The following is a 23,210-nucleotide window of genomic DNA, read 5'->3' as shown; positions in this document are numbered from 1 at the left end:
TTGAGGCCACCATTAGATGGGCACCTTTAGTACTGTAGAACTCAAGAAAGACAGCACCCCCTCTCGCCACGTACACCCCTCCGCTCTCACCCCCCAGCCCTGCGTGCATCACAGTTCCCACATGTTGTAAAACTGAGATCAGTATCTGATACATGGGATAATAGCCCCGGACTCATAATGTTCTTAACAGCATATGTCATGGACCAATTTAAATAAAATGACATTTATTTAAACAAATGTAAAAACTTACACTTAGGTTTAGAAACTATCACCATAATTATTTTGGTGATTTTTTTAGCCCATATATAAAAATCCCGAACTTGATAATATTTTGTGTGTATAGAAGGCACAGCACAGTGTGGTATGGTTTCCAGAACACCAGTGCATTGGAGCACACAGGGTGTCTGGAAGGCGAGATGGTAGGACCAGGGTTCTGCAGACCCAGACCCCAGCTGGCTGTAGAGAATTCCCAGCGGAGACGAACCGGGAAGTTCAGGCTTCCGAAAAGTCGGTCATTTGTAGACTGTTCTGGGAACCGAGGATTCTCCTTCATCCATACACATCAGCGTTTGTTTATTGAGCTTCAGAATGTCAGATGATCAAGAAGCAAAGATGAACCAGACAGGGTGCCACAAAGTAGAAGTTTCACAATGACCACGGTTACTTCAGCGTGGCTGTGGGAATTGGCTTGCTGCCCACGGGGATGGGACTAGGGATGTAGGAAGAGGGCACCCAGGCAAAGGGATGACACAGGCACCACCGTAGGGTGGACCTGCTGCATATGTTGGGTGGGCATTGTGGTTGGAGAATATGTGTTTGATTGGAGCCCAGGGTACCTGGGGGGCCTGGGGAGATAAAGCAGGTGTTGGGTTTGGCGGTATTGATTGCACAGAGTCTGATGCCAGGCTGAGTTCATCCTCGGGTGCACGTTTTTGTGCAGAAGAGGGACTGAGGTGAGGGCTGTGTTGTGTGAAATCCGTCCTGGCAAACCCGGGAAACATGGGTTTTAGGAGGGGCGCTCGCTGTGGTGCAGATACAAGGAGATGTCGCCTGAGCCATTGTGGGGAGGAAAAGGGGAGCCTTTCGGAAGGTGGGGGAGTTCCCTGGAGCCTTCTCAGTTTTGACTGGACACTTTGTGGGCTGGGAGGAGAAATAGATGGCAGTGGGTTCAGGGGCTGTGGCCTGGACCCTCTTGTCTTCGCCTGACCTTTCACTCCCTGGGACCTCTGTTTTGAGGACCTCTCTATCCCAGCCCTCATAATCTTACCAGATTCTTTTTAGAGCTGGAAAGGGCCATCAGGAATTCTCTCTTCCAGAGGAAGAGACCTAGAGCCTAAGGAGCTGGGGGAGGTGGGTGGGGCAACGTGTTTACAGGTGAGTCAGTAAACATGGTATTTCCTGTCCACCAGCCTCTGTGTCTGCCACGTCCCAGTCTAGTGAGCAAGGGTCTGCCGATAGAGGAGCCAGTCCGGCATGGCAGAAAGGACCAGCCAACCCTAGAAGGGTTCTTTTCCCAACCTCCCCCTTGAGCTCTTTCTAAATTAGAGCCATTTTAGAAAGACATCAGAAACGTAAGATTTGGAATGATCTAGAGAGAAGCTTGGGCCAGCTGCCCCTATTTTCCACGTGTGGAAATGTGTGTTTTCAGTTCATCCTCCGCGAGTGTTAAAATGACATCCCTGGATGGTAAGCCCTGAACCAAAATAGAGAGGCTCAGGTGGGGAGCAGGCGGGATTTGGGGTCTGCTGAGTTTGAGCGACCCTGTCCATTCAGGGCACCATGCCTGGTTTGTAGCTGCAGAAGTCCAGGATGGGCGTATGGATTTGGGGAAATTATGAATCGCTTAATGGTCACAGTTAATGCATGTGGGACTAGAGCATAGATCTCTTGCTTCCTGCCAGCCCAATTCTGTCTGCCACATGGTGCTGCTAAAGCTGTATGCTAACTAGTTCTGTCCCCCCAGGAAACCCACTAATGAGGCACTGGCGCCGTGGTGGTAGGTGTTGGGTAGGCTAGCAGTGCCGGATAGTAAGAGAGCAAGTACATCGGAGGAAGAGTGCCAGAACGATGATTTTGTGTGTTTTTAATTGTATTTGTTGTCTAACGACTGCCAAAAGATCCGTGTTAAAGAACACTCGGGAAGAAAACCATCCATGGTTTCTCCATCCCAACACAGGTCTTTTGGTTTTCGCAAACCGTTTTTATCAAGCAAACCGTACAGCGCAGACAGATTTCTTTGTAGTTGGAATCACAGCTTCTTACTCCTTTGTGGTCTGTTTACTTAATGTCGACATAAGAATCTTCCTGATTCTTGTCTCATCCTTATAATTATCTGTCCTAACGGCCCAGCAGTATTCCCGAGTGTTGATGGGCCCAGCTCTGTGTCCCTGTGGTTGGGGTTTGGGTTGTTTCTTCTTCGTGCCCCAGCCCCAGCTTTATTTCTCCAGTAGATAATGCTCCAGAGAATATCTCTGCACCTGGAGCCTTCTGCTCCTGTTGAACTGTTGCCTTTGAGGAGTGTTTCCAGGAAGCAAGGAGTCTGAAGGTTGTAATCCAGTGCTATAATTTTGAGGTTTTTTTTTTTTTTTTGGCTTTTTGTGAGTGCTGTTTTATATAACACAAATGCAGACATACACATAAAACAAAGGTTCAGTTTCACAAAGTTCGGGAAGGCAGACACCCTTGTACCACCCCCCACGTCAGGAGCTGGGTGGGACCTTGCCAGCCAGCGGGAGGTCCACTGTGGGCTCTCTCCCTGGCACATCCCCTCTGGGCCCCGGAGAGCAACAACTCCCCTGACTTCATTGTAACCACTTCTTGATCCTCTCTTCAAGTCTTCTCACCCAATGTGCGTCCCTACACAATGCAGTTTCGTTTTGCCTTTTTTTTTTTTTTTATAAAAGTGTCTTTTAGATCTTTTGTAACCTCTAGGTGCCCCTCCATCCCTTTACTTCTGTCTCTTCTATTTGTTGAAGAAGCTGTGTTGTCGTCCTGAGGAGTTTCTAGAATTTCCCACAGGCCGGATCTTGCTGGTTGCAGCCCCATGTAGTTTAGAACATTCCTCTGCATTTCCTGCAGTTGGCTGTTGGATCTACTGGTTGAATCAGCCCCGGACTTGTTTTGTTGTTGTTGGTTTTTTTTTTTTCCTGTGGGGAGAAAGATTACATCTTGGGGGGGTGTTCTTCATCAGGATGTACTTGACGGCTGGTTGTTGGTTGTGTTCTGTCGCGATGTTAGTAGCTGTCCGGGCCCAGTGCTTAGCACCTACCATTCATTAGAAGTTGCAAAATTGTGATACTGCAATTCTGTGATTCCTTCTTCATGTTGTTGTTGGTGTACTACTATAAAGAGAAATTCTGCCCATCTGCTATTTTTAATACCTTTATTGAGGCGGACATACCATATAACTCACCTATCGGAGGTGTATAATTTGGTGGCTTTTAGTATATTCATAGAGTTGTGTGTCTGTCCCACGCCCAATGTGTGGGGCTCGACCTCATGACCCTGAGGTTAAGCGTCACATGCTCTGCTGACTGAGCCAGCCAGGCACCTCTGGTTTTATTGGGGTTTTTTGTTACTTGTGCTCGTGGTGTTTTATCTAAGAAGTCATTGCTTAATCCAAGGTCATGAAGATTTGTGCCTCCGTTTTGAGAATTTTATAGTTTTAGCTCTTGCGTTTAGGTCTTTGACCCGTTTTGATTTAATTTTTGTATATCTCATCATTTATTCTTTGGTTACCCAGTGCTACAGCCAACTGGCCAGATCAGTGCCTGATCTCTTCCCTTTATTTACCAGTTTTCATAATAAGGCATTGGTTCCTTATTCATTGTATGAAGTTGTTCTTTGGTGTTTTGTTTTGTTTTATTTTCATTATGAGTAGATTTAATAATGAGTTTTTATAATAATTAAATTGTTTAAAAAGATTTTATTTGAGAGAGAGTGAACGAGACAGCGAGCAAGAGAGAGAGAGCACGAGCAGGGGCAGAGGGAGAAGCAGCCTTCCCGCTGAGCAGGGAGCCCGATGCAGGGCCTCGATCCCAGGACCCTGGGATCATGACCTGAGCTGAAGGCAGATGCTTCCCTGACTGAGCCACCCAGATGCTCCCAAAATAATTAAATTTTTAAAAATTATGTATACTGTGGCATATACACGTATACAATATAGAGACAAAAGTGGTTTTGGTTTTGTTTCTTTTTAAAATGTTTTATTCTTATCCCGTGGTCACATCCTCAGTTTTCATCTACCCAATTGTCTTCCAGAAACATGCCAAAGGCCAGGATCTGTTTGATCAGATTGTGTACCACTTGGACCTCGTGGAAACAGATTACTTTGGCCTCCAGTTCCTCGACTCTTCCCAGGTTGCTGTGAGTACTCCTTTGACACATTTCGGGACAGGTTGATTTTTCATGCTAATTGCAGATCCACAGTTGCTGGAGATTGGTAGAGGGAAAATAGGAATGAAACCGTGATGTTGTTGCAGTAGTGAGCGTTGGGGTGTCAGTGATAGTGCCCATGTGACATTCATTCACATGCCCCACCCCCCCTTGATGTGGCCAATAACCGGGAGAGGAAGAGAGAAAGAAGTGTTCCTGTTGTGCAGGGGAATGCATTCGGGAAACATTTCTAAGCATAGGGATGCGACTTGGGCACATTTCTAGAGTAGATAGAAAGCAGATGATATACCAGTCTAGAAATGCTTTCAATGATGCTTTATTTTTAACCGGCACAGAGACTGCAGCATCATCTTCTTGTGGACTCTTGCTGGGTGGAGAGAGCGGGTGCTGTGAACACGCTGAATGTGATCCCAGCCAGACTTAGTGGGTGCAGGGGCCCGGGCGGAGCAGGTCTTGGCACTGCCTGAGAACCATCTTGCAGGCTCCAGGAGGTTGTGTTAGGTCAGCAAAGACTTCCCTTGCTGTGCCTGAGACAGAGCTGTCCACAGCAGGGGTGCTAGAGGGAGTGAACCTGACATAGCTCAGAACCACTCTTTCCAAAAGCATGAATGCCTTCAGAGTCTCCTTCCCCAACAAAATCTAACTCTGGGTTTCAAAGGTAATTTATTCAACAATCAAAAATATTTTTTGAGGTGGTTTGGGGGGGATGGGTGAAATAAAGGGGATTAAGAGTATATGTATCTTGGTGAGCACTGAGAAATGTATAGAATTGTTGAATCATTATATGGTTTGCCTGAAACTATTACAACACTGTATGTTAATTATAATTGAGTAAAAAAAATACTTATTGAGCATCAGTTATGCACTGGGCCCCTTTTAAGCACTGTAGATAAAGCATTGAACACATATATGACAGATGGTGCTAAGTGTTACGAAAAATAGAGTAAGGGGAGAGACAGACTGAGTAAGGGGTGGTGCTATTTTAGATTGTATGTGAAAGGGTGAGTTCCCTGATAGGAGATGTTTGAACATCCGTGGCTAAGTCTTTTTCCCTAAAGACACTTCTTCAGATACTCCCTGGGGGGGGGGGGGGTCACATGTGCCAGTTAAGACTAAGATGCTCAAAATCCATGCCTAGAAATTGGGTCTGCCTGAGAACGTCTATGTCACGCTGAGTCCGAGATGATGCCGTGGAGTCAGGACTTCTGTGCATCCCTCTGGCTGCAGGCCTCCTAGGCGGACGCCCCCTCTGCTCCCGCCAGAAGCCCCTCTGCACCTCAGGACTTCCTGTCCACCATCCCTTACCTCCCTGACTGTTGCCACAAACTCTCCAGCCGCTGCTTTGAGTTAGTGGTCGGATTCCTTCTCCATTTCCCAGCTGGAGACTCGTCCCCGCCCGCCGGGACCCAGGACAGGGGCGGACCAGCTTTCCTCTTCCTGCCCCCCTGTCTGGTTCTGCCGTCGTCCAGGATGGGCCACCTGGTGCCCTGCCTTCTGACTTCACAGGTGGTCTCAGCCTTTCTTTTTCCCTGGGCAACCTGGGAATTCAAGTTGCCCATCCTTCTAAATACCTTGGACACTGTTTCCTCACATTGAAACTTGGGCAAACCTCGCACACATTCACTTGGGTCCCGTCACCACCCAATCGCTCCAAGAGCTGGAATTCTGTTGTTCCCGTCCCATGATAACTTCCCTTGATTCCTTCTTTCCAGTCCCCCTGCACCTGGCCTTGGACCTTAACCACTGCCTCCTGCCTCGTTCTCCCCTCTCGCGGCCTGCCGGAGCCTCAGCCCTCTCGCCTGTGTGCTTTTTGATGCTCCTGCCCCCGTGACTGTCCCCTGGCCTCCCCTCAACACGCAGGCCCATCTCTTCTCCCAGGCTGGCAGGCTGTGCCTTTTGACACCTGCACAGGTCACAGCTCACAGATACAGCGAAGGCCAAGCCCCTGGGCTACTCTTGGAGCCTGGTTAGCCCCTCTTGGACTCGGTTCCCCTTCGGAATCCTGACCACAGCCCTGCAGTCCAGTTCTTGCAACGACTCTGTTCGTGCACTTGGCCTTACCTCCTGCTGAGAAGACTGAGGTCATTTAGCTAAAACCCTTTGAGTTTTCTTACCCTGCACCTCAAAGTTTCTCTTTCTGTCTATCCTTTTCACCGTTTGTTTTTAAGAAAATGTGCATGTTTCTCCAGCATTTACCCCCTAGACCTGCATCACAGTGCCAGATTTAGAGTGCTCCTGTCTGTGTCCAGTGTCCTCCAGCTGTCCCATCATCTGACACTTGTCAGCCCTCCGCTTCCCGGAAACGCTTCTCCATTCTGCCTTCTATGTGTCTTCACGCATGTGGTATTTTGGGCTTTAGAATGTCTACAGCCCTGGACTGTGAGTCTGACCTGGACCTTGTTCCTGGCGCTGCCCCTGACTTACTTGGGAGCTTTCGATGAGCCACCTTTTCTCCCTTGTCCTCAGTTTTCTCATCTGTAAAATGGGGTTCTTGGACCTGTTCCTAAGAGCTCTTCCAGTTCTCATGTTCTGAAGGGGAGGCAGGTGTGTCTGCCCCACATGGCTTCTCATGTCATTGTTTCTGCCAGTAGAGTCGTGTGCCTGCTGCCTTGGTGCCATGTCCTCATCCCCAGGTGACCCCTCTCCAGCCACTTGGATTCCCAGAAAGCCAAGGATGGGACTCTATTATGAAAGACCTGACCATGCACCTCCGCTCCCTGGGCTGCCCAGCGTTCCCGTCCCCCGGCGCCCTGACACACGCTCGGCGGGATCCAGGCGTCCTTCCAAGGCCAGACACCTGCAGACACTTAGACTCTACAGGCTCTCACATCTTTCCAGCTTCCAGCTCTGAGCGTGATGTGCTTTTCTTCCCCCACAAAGCAGGTGCAGGGTCCTTGTCTACCTGACTTTGAGGATCCAAGGATGTGCAGCAGAACCCTTCTCATTAGTCTTGATTTCTAGGCTGGACTCATGACAGGCTGCGTTCTGGTGAGGTCTGCACTTATCTGTATGTTTATGTTTCTGGGTTCCCCTCCTAGCATGCCCTTTCTCACCCCATTTAAACTTCTGACTGTCCTTCAAGACCATCTCAGACGACAGCTTTTCCTTCATGCAGCATGTCCTGAACTTCCCAGGCTTCTCCTGCCCCCCCTGGAAACCTTTGAGCTGCTTTGCTTTCTGTGGCAGTTTGCTTATCTGGCCTTGGGTTCATTATCTGTATATATAAACAGACCTTTTTGATTAGATCCTGAGACTTAGGATTACTTCTTCTTGGTGACTCTTATTGACAAGGCATACCACCGAAAACCTCAGTCTTCAGCCCCAGAAGGGACCTTAGAAGCCATTTGTGAAATGTTTCTCTTGATGGTGAAATGAAAGCCTTTCGACTTTGGCAGGGCCCTCAGTGAGTAGCACAGCTCAGACTCAAACCCAGGTCTTAGGACCTCAGGAGTAAGTGCTCTTTTCAGTATGCTGTCCCTGCGAGCCTGTTTTCCTAACTGTAAAGTGGAGGCAGTGACATCTGTATCACAGGGAAACTGAGGGGCTCAGTGAGTTAATGGAGGAGAAAGGGTTTTGTAATCTAACATGGGTGTGGGTCTCCTCTTCCTAGCTGGGCAAGCTGAGGGGGGACCAGAAGTCATCACAGCTCCCAGAGGTGTCGCACTTAGGCAAGCTGGAACCTGCAAGACTGCCTTGCCTGTGGGAGAAATGTTAGCGATTTAGGTGATCCCTTTAGGACTGTTCCCTGAGTCGTTGATTTTTCTGGGCTCCTGGGACAAATGAAGCAATTGATGGCAGGTGTAATGGATGGGGGCCAGAAAGGGAACGGTCCGCTTGGCCGTTGGCTTACTGCCACGAGGCTCCTGCGAGAAGTGACATCCCCACCGTGCCCCTGCATGCAGATCGGAGGGCTGGCAGTGGCGGGGCTCTTGGCACAGCTCTCTGCATACCCAGCTTCTGTCCCCAGCTCCCTGCAAAGAGCCAAGCCTGGTTACCATAGTGCGCTGCCCAGCCCTGAAGCAAGGTCAAAGTCTATGGGCATTGCCTATTTTTAGCAGTTGAGGCTGGGGCCTCCTGTTTCCCTTTTCCATATCAAGGCAGGCCACAGCCCATTCTGTAGATCTCACCTTTGCACAGCTCAAAGCAGGGGCAGGAGTTCTATTTTTATAGAGGAGAGCTTTCTTCTGAGAAAGGAGGCTCTGGCCTACACCCACCCAGCTTTCTTACAGACCGATCAGATAGCTGGTATTTCCTGAGTTCCCCCTCTGATGAGCTCTGAGCCGGGCGTCAACCTAAAGACTGTACACAACTCTTGATTTAACCTTCATCATCTGGAAAACTAGCCATGGAGCAGACCCATTTTACAGATGATGAAGCTGAGGCTCACTAGGAACCTTGTAAAGGTCAAAGTGAGGGACGGAGGCAGGATCCAGAATCTGGTTTCACCCCCCATTGCAAAGGCCAGCCCTTTCCACTGGGCTCTCCCCGTTCCATTACACACGTCCTGGGGGCGGGGTTCTGGAGGGCAGGTGTGGCCATTGTTAAGTTGCTTCGGGGCGGGGGGGAAGGGGGGAGGCTCCCAGCAGGAAAAGGGAGCATTTTATGGTGGTACGCTTTGCAGCAAGGGATCCAGAAAAGGTGATTTGGGCCTTTGTCTCTAGACTCGTTGGATGTTTTTCCTCTGGTCTTTGCAGCCTAGAATCAGGTGGATGGGTAGTAAGAGGCCCAAGGCTGCAAGGTGAGGTTGACACGGGTTCATTGGCTGCCGAGAGGGTCAGTGGACGCTGAAGGGGCGTTTGTGGCTTCGCTCTGATGATCGCTTGGAATGCCATCCCATGTGCCCCTTGTGCGGACCCTGCTGAGCCTTCCTACGGTCTCAGGTGCACCTGGAGGGAGGGGCTGTCAGGGTGCTGTTACTGTGAGACAGGCAAACCTTCCATTTCAGTGGTCTGTCACAGTTTCCATGGCCACTGGGTTGATTCTTCAGAAGCGTGTTTGGGCAGAGCTCAGTGCACAGATGAGGAAACAGTCTCGGGGGGCCTGCCCATGGCCACACACCAGGTGGGAGGCAGAGCTGGGACTCGAACTCTGATCTCCTGCCTCCTTCTATTTTAGTTCAAAGGAGTATGAAACAGCTCAAGAAATGCTATAGGCCTCCCAACAGCCTGTCTCTGAAGGCTGGCAGAGTGCGGGTTTTCCTGCCCACGTGCGAATATTGATGCTGGGTGGAAAGCTTTTGATAAAGGGGCCTCTGTAATTGATTTAGATGAATCCCCAAGGAAATCTCAAGTAGCTGGTATAAGTGAGGTTATGGGGCTTCATCGTGGATGAGAAGGAGCCATCCCTCCTTAGGCGGGGAAGGTACTTCGAGCTAGTGTGTGGTGTGGAGACCCAGGGCCCTGGCTGCTGACACAGCCTCATTTCTGCCCCTGCCCCTGCCCCTGCCCCTGCCTCTCTAGCCATGGGATTCCGGGGCATCTGAGCCCTCCGCACGGCCACCTTCATTTGCTCTGAGGCCTGAGCGAGTGAAGGGTGGGACACAGTCCAACGTGGGTTTCTGCCGACACCACCAAGCAATTAATTCTGTCGCCGTCTACCTGCAGATAGCTTCAGATCCCACAGGTGAAGGGCTCAGTCCTACAACACTGTTTTCCACGCCACACCTACCCCCATTCCACGCTTCAGATGCCAGTCACGAGTCCAGATTGCTACCTGCATAGATGGGAGGTCCCCACGATCTACTCCGAGCTCAATTTTCTAGAACAGATCATAGAACTCAGAAACATTGGACTCACGAGATTACCAGTCCGTTATAAAGAGAGTAACTCAGGAGCAGCCTGACGGAAGAGCTGGATAGAGCAAGGTGTAGGGCTGAGTGGGTAGTGCAGAGCCTCCATCCTTCTCTGGGTGCCCCGCTCCCCCCAAGCCTGTGCGCCCACCAGCCGTGAAGCTCTCCGAATCCTCCCTTTAAGTTTTTGTGGAGGCTTTGTTACAAGGGCACGATTGATTAAATCATTGGCATTGATGATTGATTCAAGCTCCAGGCCCTCACCCCCTCCCCTTCCCCAGAGGTCGGGGCGGGTGGGAGGGCGAGACTGTTAGCTTCAACCCTCTAGTCACAGGTTAGTTCCCCTGGCAACCAGCCCCCATCTTAGGTGCTTTCTGAAAGTCACCTCATTAACATAAACTCAGGTGTGATTGAAAGGGATTTCACCTGATCTTAGCCAAAAGGCCAAGAAGCGATTGAAAGGGATTTGTTGTGACTGTCAGGACACCTTTATTGCTCTTATGGCATAGAAAATTCCAAGGGTTTTAAGAGCTCTGTGCCAGAAACTAAGACCAAATATATATTTCTTATTATAAATCATATCACACACAGTAAGCTCCAAAAGTGTCCTTTCCCTTCTTTCTCTTTTCTTCCCTTGGATATGGGATTATCTCTTTTCACATTCCTTCCAGCTCTAATTTAAACACAAATAGACACTCTTTGTAAACTAAGAAACTCTACAGGTACCAGGCAGCTAGTGATGAGTTCTACTACTCACATTTGATGGTGAGGGCTCTGGGGTTGTTCAGGCGGGTTTTATTACCTTTTCAACCCGTGAGCTTATCTTGGCCATTGTGGTTCAAGTGCTTCTGTATAGATTTTAGTTCTACAACCAGCCTTATGCATGTCATGGTTCCAGAACTGATGTACTGTCAGAACAGATGAGCTCTGCCAAATCGTCTCCCGTCTTGATTTATGGAAAGGGTTTTGCCAGATTGACTTGGATGAGAAATTCAGATCAGAAACCACCTTTCTAACACGCTAGACCGTTTGAGTTAAATGTCGTGCCCTTTGAACTTAGAAATGCCCTCGTCTATCTTCAGTGACTGGTTTAATGGTCTCTTAAGAGGGCTGGAGCCATTTGCCTTGGCCTTTGCCAACAGGCAGTGTGGCTATATTTAGCTGGGATGCAGGTGAACATCTAAGACAGGTCCCGCTGCTGCTGACTGTAGGCCTCCGAGCCTAGTGTAGTGTATGATTTACTAAAGGGCCACGTTGCGCCGTAGTGCCTGGGTATTCATCGTGAGGTGGTCTTGTGGGATAAAACACGAGTACTCAGAGTCTGGTGAGCTCCTGCAGCTGAGAAGAAAGTTAGGTAGGCCATTTTGAACTGGTTGGATACAAGATGGGTTTTATCATCTCTTGTTTTAGGATTATGGCTGGATTTCTTACCGCCTCTGATGCAGGACAGGCAAGCAAACCTGATTGGAACCCTCCCGATAGGGCCAAGGAGCTTTTAAAATGAAACTGTTTCTGATGACTTTCCCAGCTTAGTGAGCCCCAGACTTCTCACAGGCCTCCATCCTGGTACGTCTTGCTTTGGGCAGGGCCCTGTGGCCGGGCAGGAAGGACGGAGGCCAGCACGCATGGATCAGGGAGCTCCTTATGTAGCATGGCCAGAGGGAAAAGCAGTTTGCTGTCCAGTAGGAGCACTAGCCATGAATTGTCCGTTAACACCAACCATAGACATCTGGCCAATAAACCCAGAAATTGCTTGAGATTTTACAAAGCCCAGACAAAGATTTTCAGAAGGGGTCGTGGATGTATCAAGATTCCCAAGATCAGTAGGATATATTCCAGGGTAAGAGGAAGCTGTGGGAAGACTTCAGCACTAAATATTTAATGGGCACACTGGGAGCCTTTAAAAAACACCGATGCTCTGAGATTCTGTTTAATGGTTCTTGGGTGGGGCCTGGGGAATCGTGACTGCAATGCGCAACCAGGGTTGAAAACCACCGCCTCGGATCAAGATCGCACTTTGACAGCGGAAGGAGGGGAACGGTGGGCTTTAATGTGTTCTGTTCCTGATAGACGGGGACTTGAAGGAAAGAAATGGGACAAGCCCCTTTAGGCTGTGAGCCTCTGGGGCTAATGAGATAAGAAGGCTGGTTGCTGGGGAGAACTGTCTTTGCCTGGTTATAGTACATTCATTTCAAAGTGGGGGGAAGGAGGTTAGTCATAGCCATTTAGCATGATACTTTGGCAGGAAAGTAAATATACTTTTATCAGGTCTGTATTTGTCGTTCCAGGGGCTAAGGTCAGAGATTTTCTGCTTGGTTGAGGGCAGCAGGGATAGGGCATTCCAGTGGGGCAAACTGATCTTTAAAAACTGCCCCATTGGCAAACAACGGAATGAATAATGGGAGTGACAACCTGGCCCACCCCCATGAAGATCATATTCTCATTAGAAGTAAAAAATTATGCAGAAAAGTAAAAAAGAAAAAAGTAAATGGCATCCACAGCCCCACATCCAAAAATAACGTCTATGAATCCTTCTGGACATATCTCGATAGAAAAAAATAATTTTATATAAACGGGATCTTGGTTTGTTTGTTGGTTTTTTTTTTTTTTCTTTTCATCAAGTGTTGAGCTGTTGGTCTCTTGCCACATTGATAAAGAGGCCCACATCAGTTTTAAAGACTGAATAGTGGGGCGCCTGGGTGGCTCAGTCAGTTAAGTGGCTCCCTTCGGCTCAGGTCATGATCCCAGGGTCTTGGGATCGAGCCCCATGTCATTGGGCTCCTTGCTCAGCGGGGAGCCTGCTTCTCCCTCCCCTTTGCCCTCTGCCTGCTGCTCCCCCTACTTGTGTTTTCCCTCTATCTCTGTCTCCCTCTCTCTAGCTCTGTCAAATAAATAAATAGAATCTTTAAAAATAAATAAAGGCTGAATAGTATTTCATCATATGGACGAGCCATTTTTGTTAATCCTCCTTTGTTGATAGACATTTAGGTCATGTCCAATTTATAGCTAACAGTGAGATAAAGCATCCTGCACTTGTGCCTTTGAGCAGCGCATCCTGCTGTGCTGATCTTCCTTTATTCGGGTTGCTGAGCCGGTTGCTGAGGCGGAGGGTGGAGATGAGGAAAGCCCACGTCCTCCCATCGCATTGCTCACAGCTTATTGTGTGTTATAAGTCACCTGTTATTTGCTTCTGTGTTTCCTTATTCCCTTCCCCCCACACAGTCATAATGAGCTCTTTGGTGAGGGGTAGAGTACACCGCACTCATTTAGTCCCACCTTCTTCATGATTAGAATGTGCAGAGTTGAGATTGCTTCTGAAAGTACATTGGCAGTCAGTGGAAGGGCCTCTCATTGCGAGCAGCCAGCGAGAAACCCACTCTGGCTGTGTCGTTCCGGACGTTCCCCTCAGGGACGTTGCAGTGTGTATCTAGTTGACCTAAAGTGGTGGGAAAAGTTCCTCTCTGCCTCCTTTTAAAAAAATGCTATCAAGCATGTATTTATTTCTCAAGAATCTAATAGGGGCCTGCTGGGTGCCGTGCTCTGTGCCTGGCATGAGACACAGGAATTATTAAAGCTCACCGTCCCTGCCCTCCAGGGTTCGGGATTGCTTGGAGGGGCTCACAGCATAACGGTCCTAAATGCTGTTTTCCGTGGAAGTTGAGCTGCTGAGGCTCATCAGGACTGTGGTATCAACCACTTAGACATTATAGAGGAATTTGCATATGAGGGAAATGGTTTTGTGATTTCCTGCGGTGGATAGGACCCAAGGGTTCTTTCTGATGAAACTGACAGGAAGTTGAAATGCCCTCATTGACTGGAGCAAAATTATCTCCAGCCAATCCCTGCCTGTCTTCCCAGCTTCCTTGGGGGTTCTTTTCCTGGCAAAAGAATAAAGGGGTCATGAATTTGGGTTTTATAATTTTAGCATTTAGAGCGACAGAGCTTCCAGACGCATGCATGATCAGAGATTCCCGGCAGTGTGGCTGGTAGTCTTTCCTAGGCTGATGGTGACTTGGGAGAAGATTGAGTGTAAATTGAGAAATTTAGGAGGAAAAAGCTGCCATCACTCCGCTGACCAGAAGGGCCTCCACAGATCAATTAGTTAAAAGGTTTTAAGTTCTTTTAGGCACTTTTTTGAAAAGTTAACTCTCCCAAGAAAAAATGTACTTACTGTACCTAAGCATGGGTGTTTATATATGTATATATACACCGTCACACACAGTTTGCTGATCCCCAGCCTGAGAACCCCGATCTGGCCCGATCCCTGGTTTTATGGGTAGAATGACTAAAGTTTATAGAGGAGGGTAAATGTGGGCTATATTGTCTAGCTGGTGAACTATTCCTAAAGAAACTTTTTCTTTCTTTCAGCACTGGCTGGATCATTCCAAACCCATAAAAAAGCAGATGAAAAGTAAGTAAGCAGAATTTAGCCTACTCACTTATTTCTTTTATCAGAGAGTAAAACTCCTTTGACAGTTTTTGAGGTATTATGTTTTCATCAGGACTTGGGAGCGTATTTAAAATAGATCTCATTTTAAGTGGATGATTTTTCATTTCTTAAGGCTGGCCAAATGTTAGACTTTAAAATTTGGATAAGAGTTTTTGGTAGATATTAAAAAACAGACTATGCTCTCATTTGAAATCTGGTACCCTTGCCAATGAGAACTGATTAATATGCTGTTCAGAAGCATGACTTTACGCCTATTACATTCATTTGCTAATGAGTTATTAAAGTAGACTCAGAGGATGGAAAAGCTGGAGTTCTGACAGTCCAGCCAAGCTCTCTGATTTTATAGGTGTGGTAAGCCCATTTCTTCAGTGTTGTGTATGCGTGGGTCCTTTTAAAACATGGAATACTTTACAGTGTCCTTACTGTATTTTTAGGTTACAGAACACTTGCTGTTTATGCGTCACTTTCCTTTAGCCCACTTCGTATTTTGTAAAAAGTTAGTATCTGTTTGGAATATCTTGGCAATTGGATGAAAGTAAAATGTCAGCTCTTAGTAATTCATCTAGATGGTTAGGGTTTTATTCCAGAATGAGTTACTAGCTACACCGTCTCTGTCAACACGAAAGCACATTTTAGTTTTCCAGATTCAAAGATTGAAAAGAACTCACTAGCTTTCTATGCCCCATTGTGACCTCCCCGATGTAACGGTGAATGTATGACTAGAGTTAACGTGTTTTTCCTTTTGTCCATTCTCTGATCTTCAAAATTGGGGGAAAACATCTTCAACCTTCCATCTCCATATGTTTAGTTGGACCTGCTTATGCTTTGCACTTTCGAGTTAAATATTATTCTTCAGAGCCGAACAACCTTCGTGAAGAGTTTACAAGGTAGGACAAAATGCAGAACAGGATTCCCCTCTTTCTCATAGCACTTACCTTATAAAACTCACGGGTCCCCTGAGCTGTAGGTCTACCTCCTCTTCTATCTGCTGACTTTATATTTTGAGCAAGAGTTATTAGTACTTTGCTGTGCTTGTCTCTGTATTCTGTTGAAAATCTACCTTTTGCTTAATTTGTCCTTTTTCTCAGTGAGTCGGAATTAAAAGATTTATTTTCTTGTTATATTTCTGTTTTGTTGGGCTGTGGGTAAATTGGTGAGTTGTTCTTTATACTGTCACTTTATTTTTGTCTAGGTACAAAAAGGGAAGGCAGGCATCGGAAGAGCATTTCTTAGTCCCAGATAGCCATCTTATTTTCTTTTTAAGGGGCTGCAGTGTTCCCTTGTTGCTACAATATCAAAGTTGTTGGAATCCCTTCATGTTATCTTTCAGCCCCACTGGATTTCTTTTGAGGTCTGCCTGCCTTATGCCTGTCTCTTAGACTTCAGAAACAGTGTTGAAGCAAAAGAGACTTTAAAAACATTTTTAAGTATGGAATTTCCCTCCAGCTACCCTTCTGACAGTGAGATTCTCTACCCAGCCTTCTACTGCTTTAGATGTCCCCAGAACCTCCTTGTCATTTTTGTGATGGACAGTAGTGGTGACATGTCAGCTCATGGTGGTGGCCATTAGCCTGGAGATGACCACCCAAGGAACAATTTAAAGGCTGCTTGTCATCATTCTCCACCCTGGAGAGGCCTACTGGCCTTCCGTAGCTAGGTTTTCCTGTAGAAATTGGAAGTTCTGGCCATGTCAGCCCTGTTTTCTCTTTGACGTGAGTACTCAGCTCTGTGGTGGCTAAGCAGCTGTCGGAAGCAGGAACATTCTGGAATGTACTAGAACCTTCAGCTCCCCCATCCTTTGATTTTTGGGTCACCCACATTCTCCTAGATCCATTCCAACAGAGAGTGACAGTCTGCTTTGTTTTCAAAGTTCAAGCAAATTATTCTAGAGTTTCTCTTCAGAGTCCTTTATGAAACATGCTGCTTGTAGCCATCATCAAAGCCAGTGATTCTTAACTAGGGTTGTGTGAATCAGAAACACCTAGGAAGCTTTTGAGCAAATCAGATTCCTGGGGACCACTCTTGCATAGAAGGCTGATTCTGTAGGTATGGGGCGGAGCGTGGGTAGCTTTGGCTTTTACAAAGCACTATAAGTGGTTCTGATGCCCACAGTCTCCTGGTTAAAACAAAAAAACAGTTAAGCCAAGACACCTAATTTTTTTTTTACTTAGGTGAACTCCACTTGTGTTACTTGCTACTTTCCTCTCCCCATTTCTCGTTACCCCATAACCCCCTGCAGCCCAGTTCCGGGATTTTTGGTGTGTGTGTGTGTGTGTGTGTGTGTGTGTGTGTGTGTGTGTGTGTGTGTGTGTGTGTGTGTGTGTGTGTGTGTGTGTGTGTGTGTGTGTGTGTGTGTGTGTGTGTGTGTGTGTGTGTGTGTGTGTGTGTGTTGCTAACTACAGTCAGCTGTAAACTTTCTGATAGAAGCAGCTGCACGGTTCCTGGAATCTGCTGGCGGGACTGGCTGAGGGCCAAGTCCGGCGGCTCTGCCCTGTCTGATTGGACATGTCGCATGCCTGTGTGTGAGCGCTCTTCTCAGCACCTATGGTGCTGCCGAGGCCGTCATTGGGCTGTGCCGTGTTCCATGTTCCATCTTCCAAGTATCTTGCGAATTCTGTACATGCGCTCACCTGCCTAGCTAGGTTCTGGGATGCCTTCCTGGAGACTCAGGAGGAGATGCTTCCACCAAAGTTCTCATTTGATTTGGACTCCTTTATACAATGCTGAATTCTGGGCTATGGGCGGGGCGGGGCTTGTGATGGGCAGTTGGGGGTTGGAAGCAGCTGGGAAAGAGGACCCTCTGTTGACTTTTGTGTATGTTTATCAGGTACCTGTTTGTTTTACAACTCAGGCATGACATTCTTTCAGGAAAGTAAGTATGTTTTTGTTCTCACCCTTAACCCAGGATAGATCATAGTATATTTCTAAATCACGGTTGTTGTTGCTGTTTTAACTCTTCTACCCTTGTTCCCTTTTCAAAATTCAAAAAAAGTACACCAGGCATTGTAAAGTGAGTCTAATACTTGTATCACTGTCATCCTCATCTTATTTTAAATGATTACTATATGGCTTGAAGCATTTCCAAGAGCATTTAATATCTTAAGTGATGTGCATTTGGGAATAATGCTCTCCCTGATCACATCACCGCCCCATTCATGATGGCTTTTGTCGTATTTGCAAGCAAGATACATTATTAGTATGTATACACTTACAAGCATTTGGATAGTCCAAAGTCTCATTCATCACCATCTGCATTTAAGCAATGAAACAGGTTATGTTCTGATTCTGGTAGGAGGTTTAGCCATCTCATCTCATTTCCTTTTCCCCTCTTAAAAATAGTTTTTCAATACCAGGCCTCTGGTGACAATGATTGGTGAGCACAAGGAGCATTGGCACTGATGTGGTTGGTCTCGCCTGCAGTATTTATTTTAAAGATGGGAAATTTCAATGGTCCTAGCCTTTACAGTTGTGTCACTTTTCCACATACATATTGACCATTTTCTATTCCATGGAAAATGAAGACCATACTGAATCTAAAAAGTGATCCCTGATGCTGAAAAGAGCACATCTTGATTTTGAATATAATCGGAAGGAAATTTGAAAAGCGATTTCCGAATTTGCAGACTCTGCATCGAACGTATGCTATAAAAACCTTAGCGCAATATATATCATAGAACAAGTAGATTGTACAGTGTATACATTTGCCTTATTCAGCCATGCAATACGAATCTTTGGTGTGCGTATTACGAGTGTGTGTATTTTTATCTCTCTCTCTCTCTCTCTCTCTGCATACTGTGCTCCTCATACAAAAGGCCTCTTAACTCTAGTAATTGTCTTCAGTTTGGAAAAATATTAATGGCGACATCTTGCATTTGTACAGTACTTTGCAGTTTCCGTGCACTTCAGCCTGATTTATTGTACTTCAAAGCAGAATGGTGTTCTGGTCCCAGCACTGCCTCCTACCAGCTGGATGACCTTGATCAGGACACTTGAACACTCAGTTCCTCATCTCTAAAGTGGGGGATGGGGGAGCCCTGGCAGCACCCGTCTTCGGAGTTTATAAACTCCGTGCATTGACCACATTCGGCCGTATGTGTGAAAGGCTTTGAAAACTATGAAGTGCTATACCAATGTATGTCATTATTATTTTTCTAACTCAATTTGTAATTTGAAGTGTGAATGAGATCAGTGATGGGAGGTATAGTAATATGCCTCTCTGGCTCTGCCGCCCTTCTCCTTATTAGAACGCTTGAGTGTATCCAGCTGTCCTGGCGGTGTTAGATATTGTATCTGTCTGTTTATTTTTAACATTATGACCTGGTTTCAAGAAAGATGTAAGGCAGCTTGAAAAGGCGCATGTACCATATCAAGTAAGTTTCAAAATCACAAGGCAAAGGGAAGGCTTTTCATTCTGTTTCCCAAACTTCCCCCATTCTTGCCAAATTCAGTAAAATTGCCCACAGGGTGGATAGAAATTGTACCGAGGTTGGGGTGTTTTGCTAGACGGTGAGACCGACTTTGGGAAATAGGTAGTGGGAGTCAGCTTGTTTGCATTCTTTAACGTAGATAGCAAAAAGAGAAGCTGCTGGGAAAAATCATTATCTAAATATCACTACCTTTTGAAAAATGACTTCAATGATACTTTGTATGGTTTATGAGTATTAAAGTTCATATATAGAATTAATTTCCTCTCTCTCTCTTTTTTTTTTTTTCAAGATTGAAATGCCCCTATGAAACGGCTGTGGAATTAGCTGCTCTCTGTCTACAAGGTACATTCTTCTTTGGTGGTAATTAGCATTTTAATATTATGCTCTCATTTCAACAATTGATTATTCCGTGTACCAGGCTCAGTTCTCTACTTTGGGGGTATAAATGAATATAGTAGGGCCTCCATCTCCAAGTAGCTTGTGGTGCCGTGAGGACGTGGCAAAACCACACACAGGGTGTAGCGTAAGGAAGGACCTGCAGGAGGCTTGGAAGGTGAAGGCCCTTCAGGGGAATGAGTAGATGAAGATGAGCAAAGGAATCAAGACACAAAGTAGAAAAGTGCAGAAAGGCACCAGCAGTCGAGTGGTGTCAGAGGGTGGAAGTTCAAGAACCTGGAGAAGTAGACAGCCTTGAACCCTGTTTAGAGACCATGACCTTCATGCTGTTAGCAGTAGACCCCTGAAGGCTCTTAAGAGGGAGGCAGGCCTGGTCAGGTGTGCATTTAGAAAGGTCACACTGGCTCTGATGGGGAGAGGGACTGGAGTAAGACCAGGGCTGGGGGTGCAGATAAAAGGTGTTGCTGTAATAAAAGGAAACTGACTAGGGCACAGAGTACGTGCTCACACACACACACCAAAAAAAAAAAAAAACAACAACACTGGGGGTACAAGAGAAAGACCTGGTCATTAGATCAGTGTTGAGAGGGGAGTCAGGGAGGAGTCACAGATGGCTCCCAGTGGTGGGTGATGGGAGCAGTGAATGCTTAGAAGAGTTGGCTCCAGTGGAGGAGATCCTCTGGGGAGGGCCTCTTGGCTTAGAGGTGCCAGTGGGACCCCCCAGTAGCTTCTTGAGTGTGCACATTTGGCTCCATCAGAGAGGTCAGGCCAGAAGCATCCACAGGGAGTCATCTGCTTAGAGGTGGGAGTTAGATGGTAGGTTTGCCTGCATGGTTGTCAGCATTGACTCTCCATATTAGACACTGGTGGATTTTAGTTTAAAATGCACAAGAAACACTTGCTAAAGTCTCCACCATTCATTAAGAGGATGCTAACATGTAACTGCACATAAGGAATTTTATCAGTACATCAGATAGACCTGTGTTGTGGATTCGTTTACCAGTGCGTTTATCGGCTTCTGTGGGATAATGAATTATGATGTATTCATTCATAATTACTAATTAATTTTGAATACCATCATAAGATTTGGCTTCCAGCTTTTGTATTTGCCAATTTTTGAACATTGATCTGAGTCTTCGAATTATAAAATCAGTACACATTTATTATCGACTATCAGGACAGCTGTACAATAGACAAGTAGAAGGAAGGAAGGACCTATCGTCCTGCCATCCACAGATAACCGAGAGTTTCTGTGAATTGGATGCAGTTTTTAAAATGTAATTCTGATCAGTTTTGTACAATTTTTTGTATGATTTTTCTACTTGGTATTTTTAGTGCACATACTTTGTCATAAAGATGGTTTTTAATGACTGCAGGATACTCCCCTTACCTGACATTTCTATTCCTTAGTCACTTTTTAATTCTTGTTCTCTAATGGGGGCTCGCATATAGTAGGTGCTCAGTAAGTATAAGATGAATCAAATGAAGTTGGAGGGGCCCTTTAAAGACTGTGGTTGAAGGGGGAGCCTGCCCATGAGGTCTGAAAACACAGGTGGTAGAGGTGACAATATTGTCCTCTGTAAATGTCTGTCCCAAATACAATGCTCAGTGCTTCACACCCACATTTTCCTGACACAACAGTCCTTATGGTGAGTGCTATAAAGATCTAGAATGGCTTGGGGGACATGGAAATCTGCTCTCCATTTTGGCCAGGTTCCGATTTCACCATCTGGCCAAGTAGCATCCACTCTAGAGTTTGAGTCTCCAGGAGGTTCTACCATCAGAGTTGGTGGCCCAGCAATAGATGTCAAAGTGTCATTAACAGGATGAAGTCACATCCCTGTCAGACCTGGGGCCATCAGTCCACTGGTCCCGAACCATGAGAGCTTGAGGCACGTGCATTCTCATCTTCCCCTCCCCGCCCCCACTTCCTGCCGTGGGATGAGGCATCATCACACTCACAGAGTCCAGCTCTGGTAGGACCACTTGCCGTGCCCCAGAGCCGAGGCACACGTGAATGAGGTCAGCTGTCTGCGAGCCTTTCTCGGGGAGATGACCCATTTGAGTTGGAACCACAACCTAGTGTAATTTAAGATGCAGTCAGTGTGTTCAGTACAAATGAGAAAGGCTGAAGGCTTAGACACACGAGTCGGGAAGGTCTTGTTACATTGTCCCTCCGTGGTCTCTTTTCCCCACATCCCATTGGGAAGTGCCACAGCCTGCCTTCCAGGTCAGCCCCAGCAGAGCCAGCCTGCATCCGGCCATCAGGATCGCTGGAGCGTGTCTGGCTTTGAGTAAAGTGGATGGTGTGTTTCCTCCCTTGCTTGAGCCTCAAAGACATGTCTTGCTGTGGTTGTCCTTGAATGCATGGTCCCTCCAGAGTTGTGATGCAGTGGCCTAGAATGAAGGCTGTGCTCTTTGGGGGACTAAGTTGATAGATTTGAAAGTTAGTGGGACGCCTGGGTGGCTCAGTCGGTTAAGCGTCTGCCTTCGGCTCAGGTCATGATCCCAGGGTCCTGGGATCGAGCCCCGCATCAGGCTCCCTGCTCAGCGGGAAGCCTGCTTCTCCCTCTGCCCCTCCCCCTGCTCGTGTTCCTGTTCTCGCTGTGTCTCTCTCTGTCAAATAAATAAATAAAATCTTAAAAAAAAAAAAAGAAAGAAAGAAAGTTAATCCAGGCAGAAAGAAAGAGCGGGGGGGAGAATGGGACCATCACCTGCTGTGTGTCCCATGACCTTCTTTCATCCTTACAGTAGTCCCCATTTTTACTGGCGGGACATCAGAGATGGAGAGCGGTTAGTGGCTTTGCCCAGGTGGCATGGACCGTGGATGGTAGAGGGCAGGTCCTGGCCCTCCTGTGTCTGAGCTGTTTCCGCCTCCCTCCATACCCTCCACATCCAGGACCCTGGCTGCAGAGTTCACAGACAACGGAGTGTCATTTGGCCGGCAGATTCTCAGAAGGCAGGCGTGCTGTGTCCGCATACGTGTTCCAGGCTTTGCTCAGGCTGGTTCTAGTCCAGTAACAGTGAGGAGGGACACTGGCCCCCAGGCCCGGTCTCAGGAAAACCTTATCATCGTCCGGTTTCTTCCTCCTGCGCTTGATGATGATAGTAGTGTCGCCGAGACAGGACTAAACCCAGGGCTCCGTTGCCCCACTTTGGCCTGTGCGTACAGGGGGTGGTTCATAGGAAGGAGTTCTCGTCCCAGACTACCCCTCCAGCCTTGCTAGCCCCCCAGTTTCAGGGTGAGCGCTTGGTCAGAGGTCAGTGGTGGCCTTGGGAGCCCAGCCCTCATTTTCGCTGGGTGATTATTCCCAGAGCAGAATCTTCATTTGTGACTTTGCCCGAGGTACCAAGTAGCTGCACACCCTGCCTCAGACCACCCTGCTGATTTCAGGGTGCCCTCCATGTCAGAGTTGCACATGAAAGGCTTCGGTCAGGTGAGGAAGTGTTCACCAGGTCCCTTCCCTCTGTCAGGCAGCATCTCATACAGCCTTCCCGCGGCCCCACTGAGCTTGGTAGTACTGCTGCATCTGTACGGACAGAAAAGTTTCATCCACTTCTGCAAGCCCTTCGGGGTCCCTCCGGAAAGGTGGACTCTGGGATTGGAAAGGCTGCTGGGTACTTAGTGAGTTGCTACGACTGGAGGGGTTCAGACATATGCTGATTCATCAGTTGGTGGGATTTGTTGTGTTGAGCCGTGGTTCGCAAGGTGTGTGCCTGGATCAGCTGCATCGGCATCACCTGGGAACTTAGA

The 23,210-nt window shown here is 47.3% G+C and overlaps 1 protein-coding gene across 5 annotated transcripts in view; it reads left to right on the top strand.

The window, feature by feature from the left end:
• Positions 1-23,210, top strand: part of EPB41L4B (erythrocyte membrane protein band 4.1 like 4B) — a 122,128-nt gene that overhangs the window by 29,700 nt on the left and 69,218 nt on the right. For all 5 annotated transcript variants that reach the window (XM_028108774.2, XM_088018738.1, XM_088018737.1 and 2 more), the window contains exons 2-6: positions 4,261-4,365; positions 14,552-14,594; positions 15,442-15,520; positions 17,461-17,505; positions 19,350-19,402. In XM_028108774.2, coding sequence (XP_027964575.1) covers positions 4,261-4,365; positions 14,552-14,594; positions 15,442-15,520; positions 17,461-17,505; positions 19,350-19,402 — 325 coding nt within the window. The remainder of the gene's footprint in view (positions 1-4,260; positions 4,366-14,551; positions 14,595-15,441; positions 15,521-17,460; positions 17,506-19,349; positions 19,403-23,210) is intronic.

This window comes from Eumetopias jubatus, unplaced genomic scaffold (genome assembly GCF_037043125.1).
Source record: "Eumetopias jubatus isolate StellerSeaLion01/CBP00866 unplaced genomic scaffold, mEumJub1_p1.0 scaffold_15, whole genome shotgun sequence".
In the NCBI taxonomy this organism is placed as follows: domain Eukaryota; kingdom Metazoa; phylum Chordata; class Mammalia; order Carnivora; family Otariidae; genus Eumetopias; species Eumetopias jubatus.
This window is presented reverse-complemented; position numbering and strand designations above follow the sequence as displayed.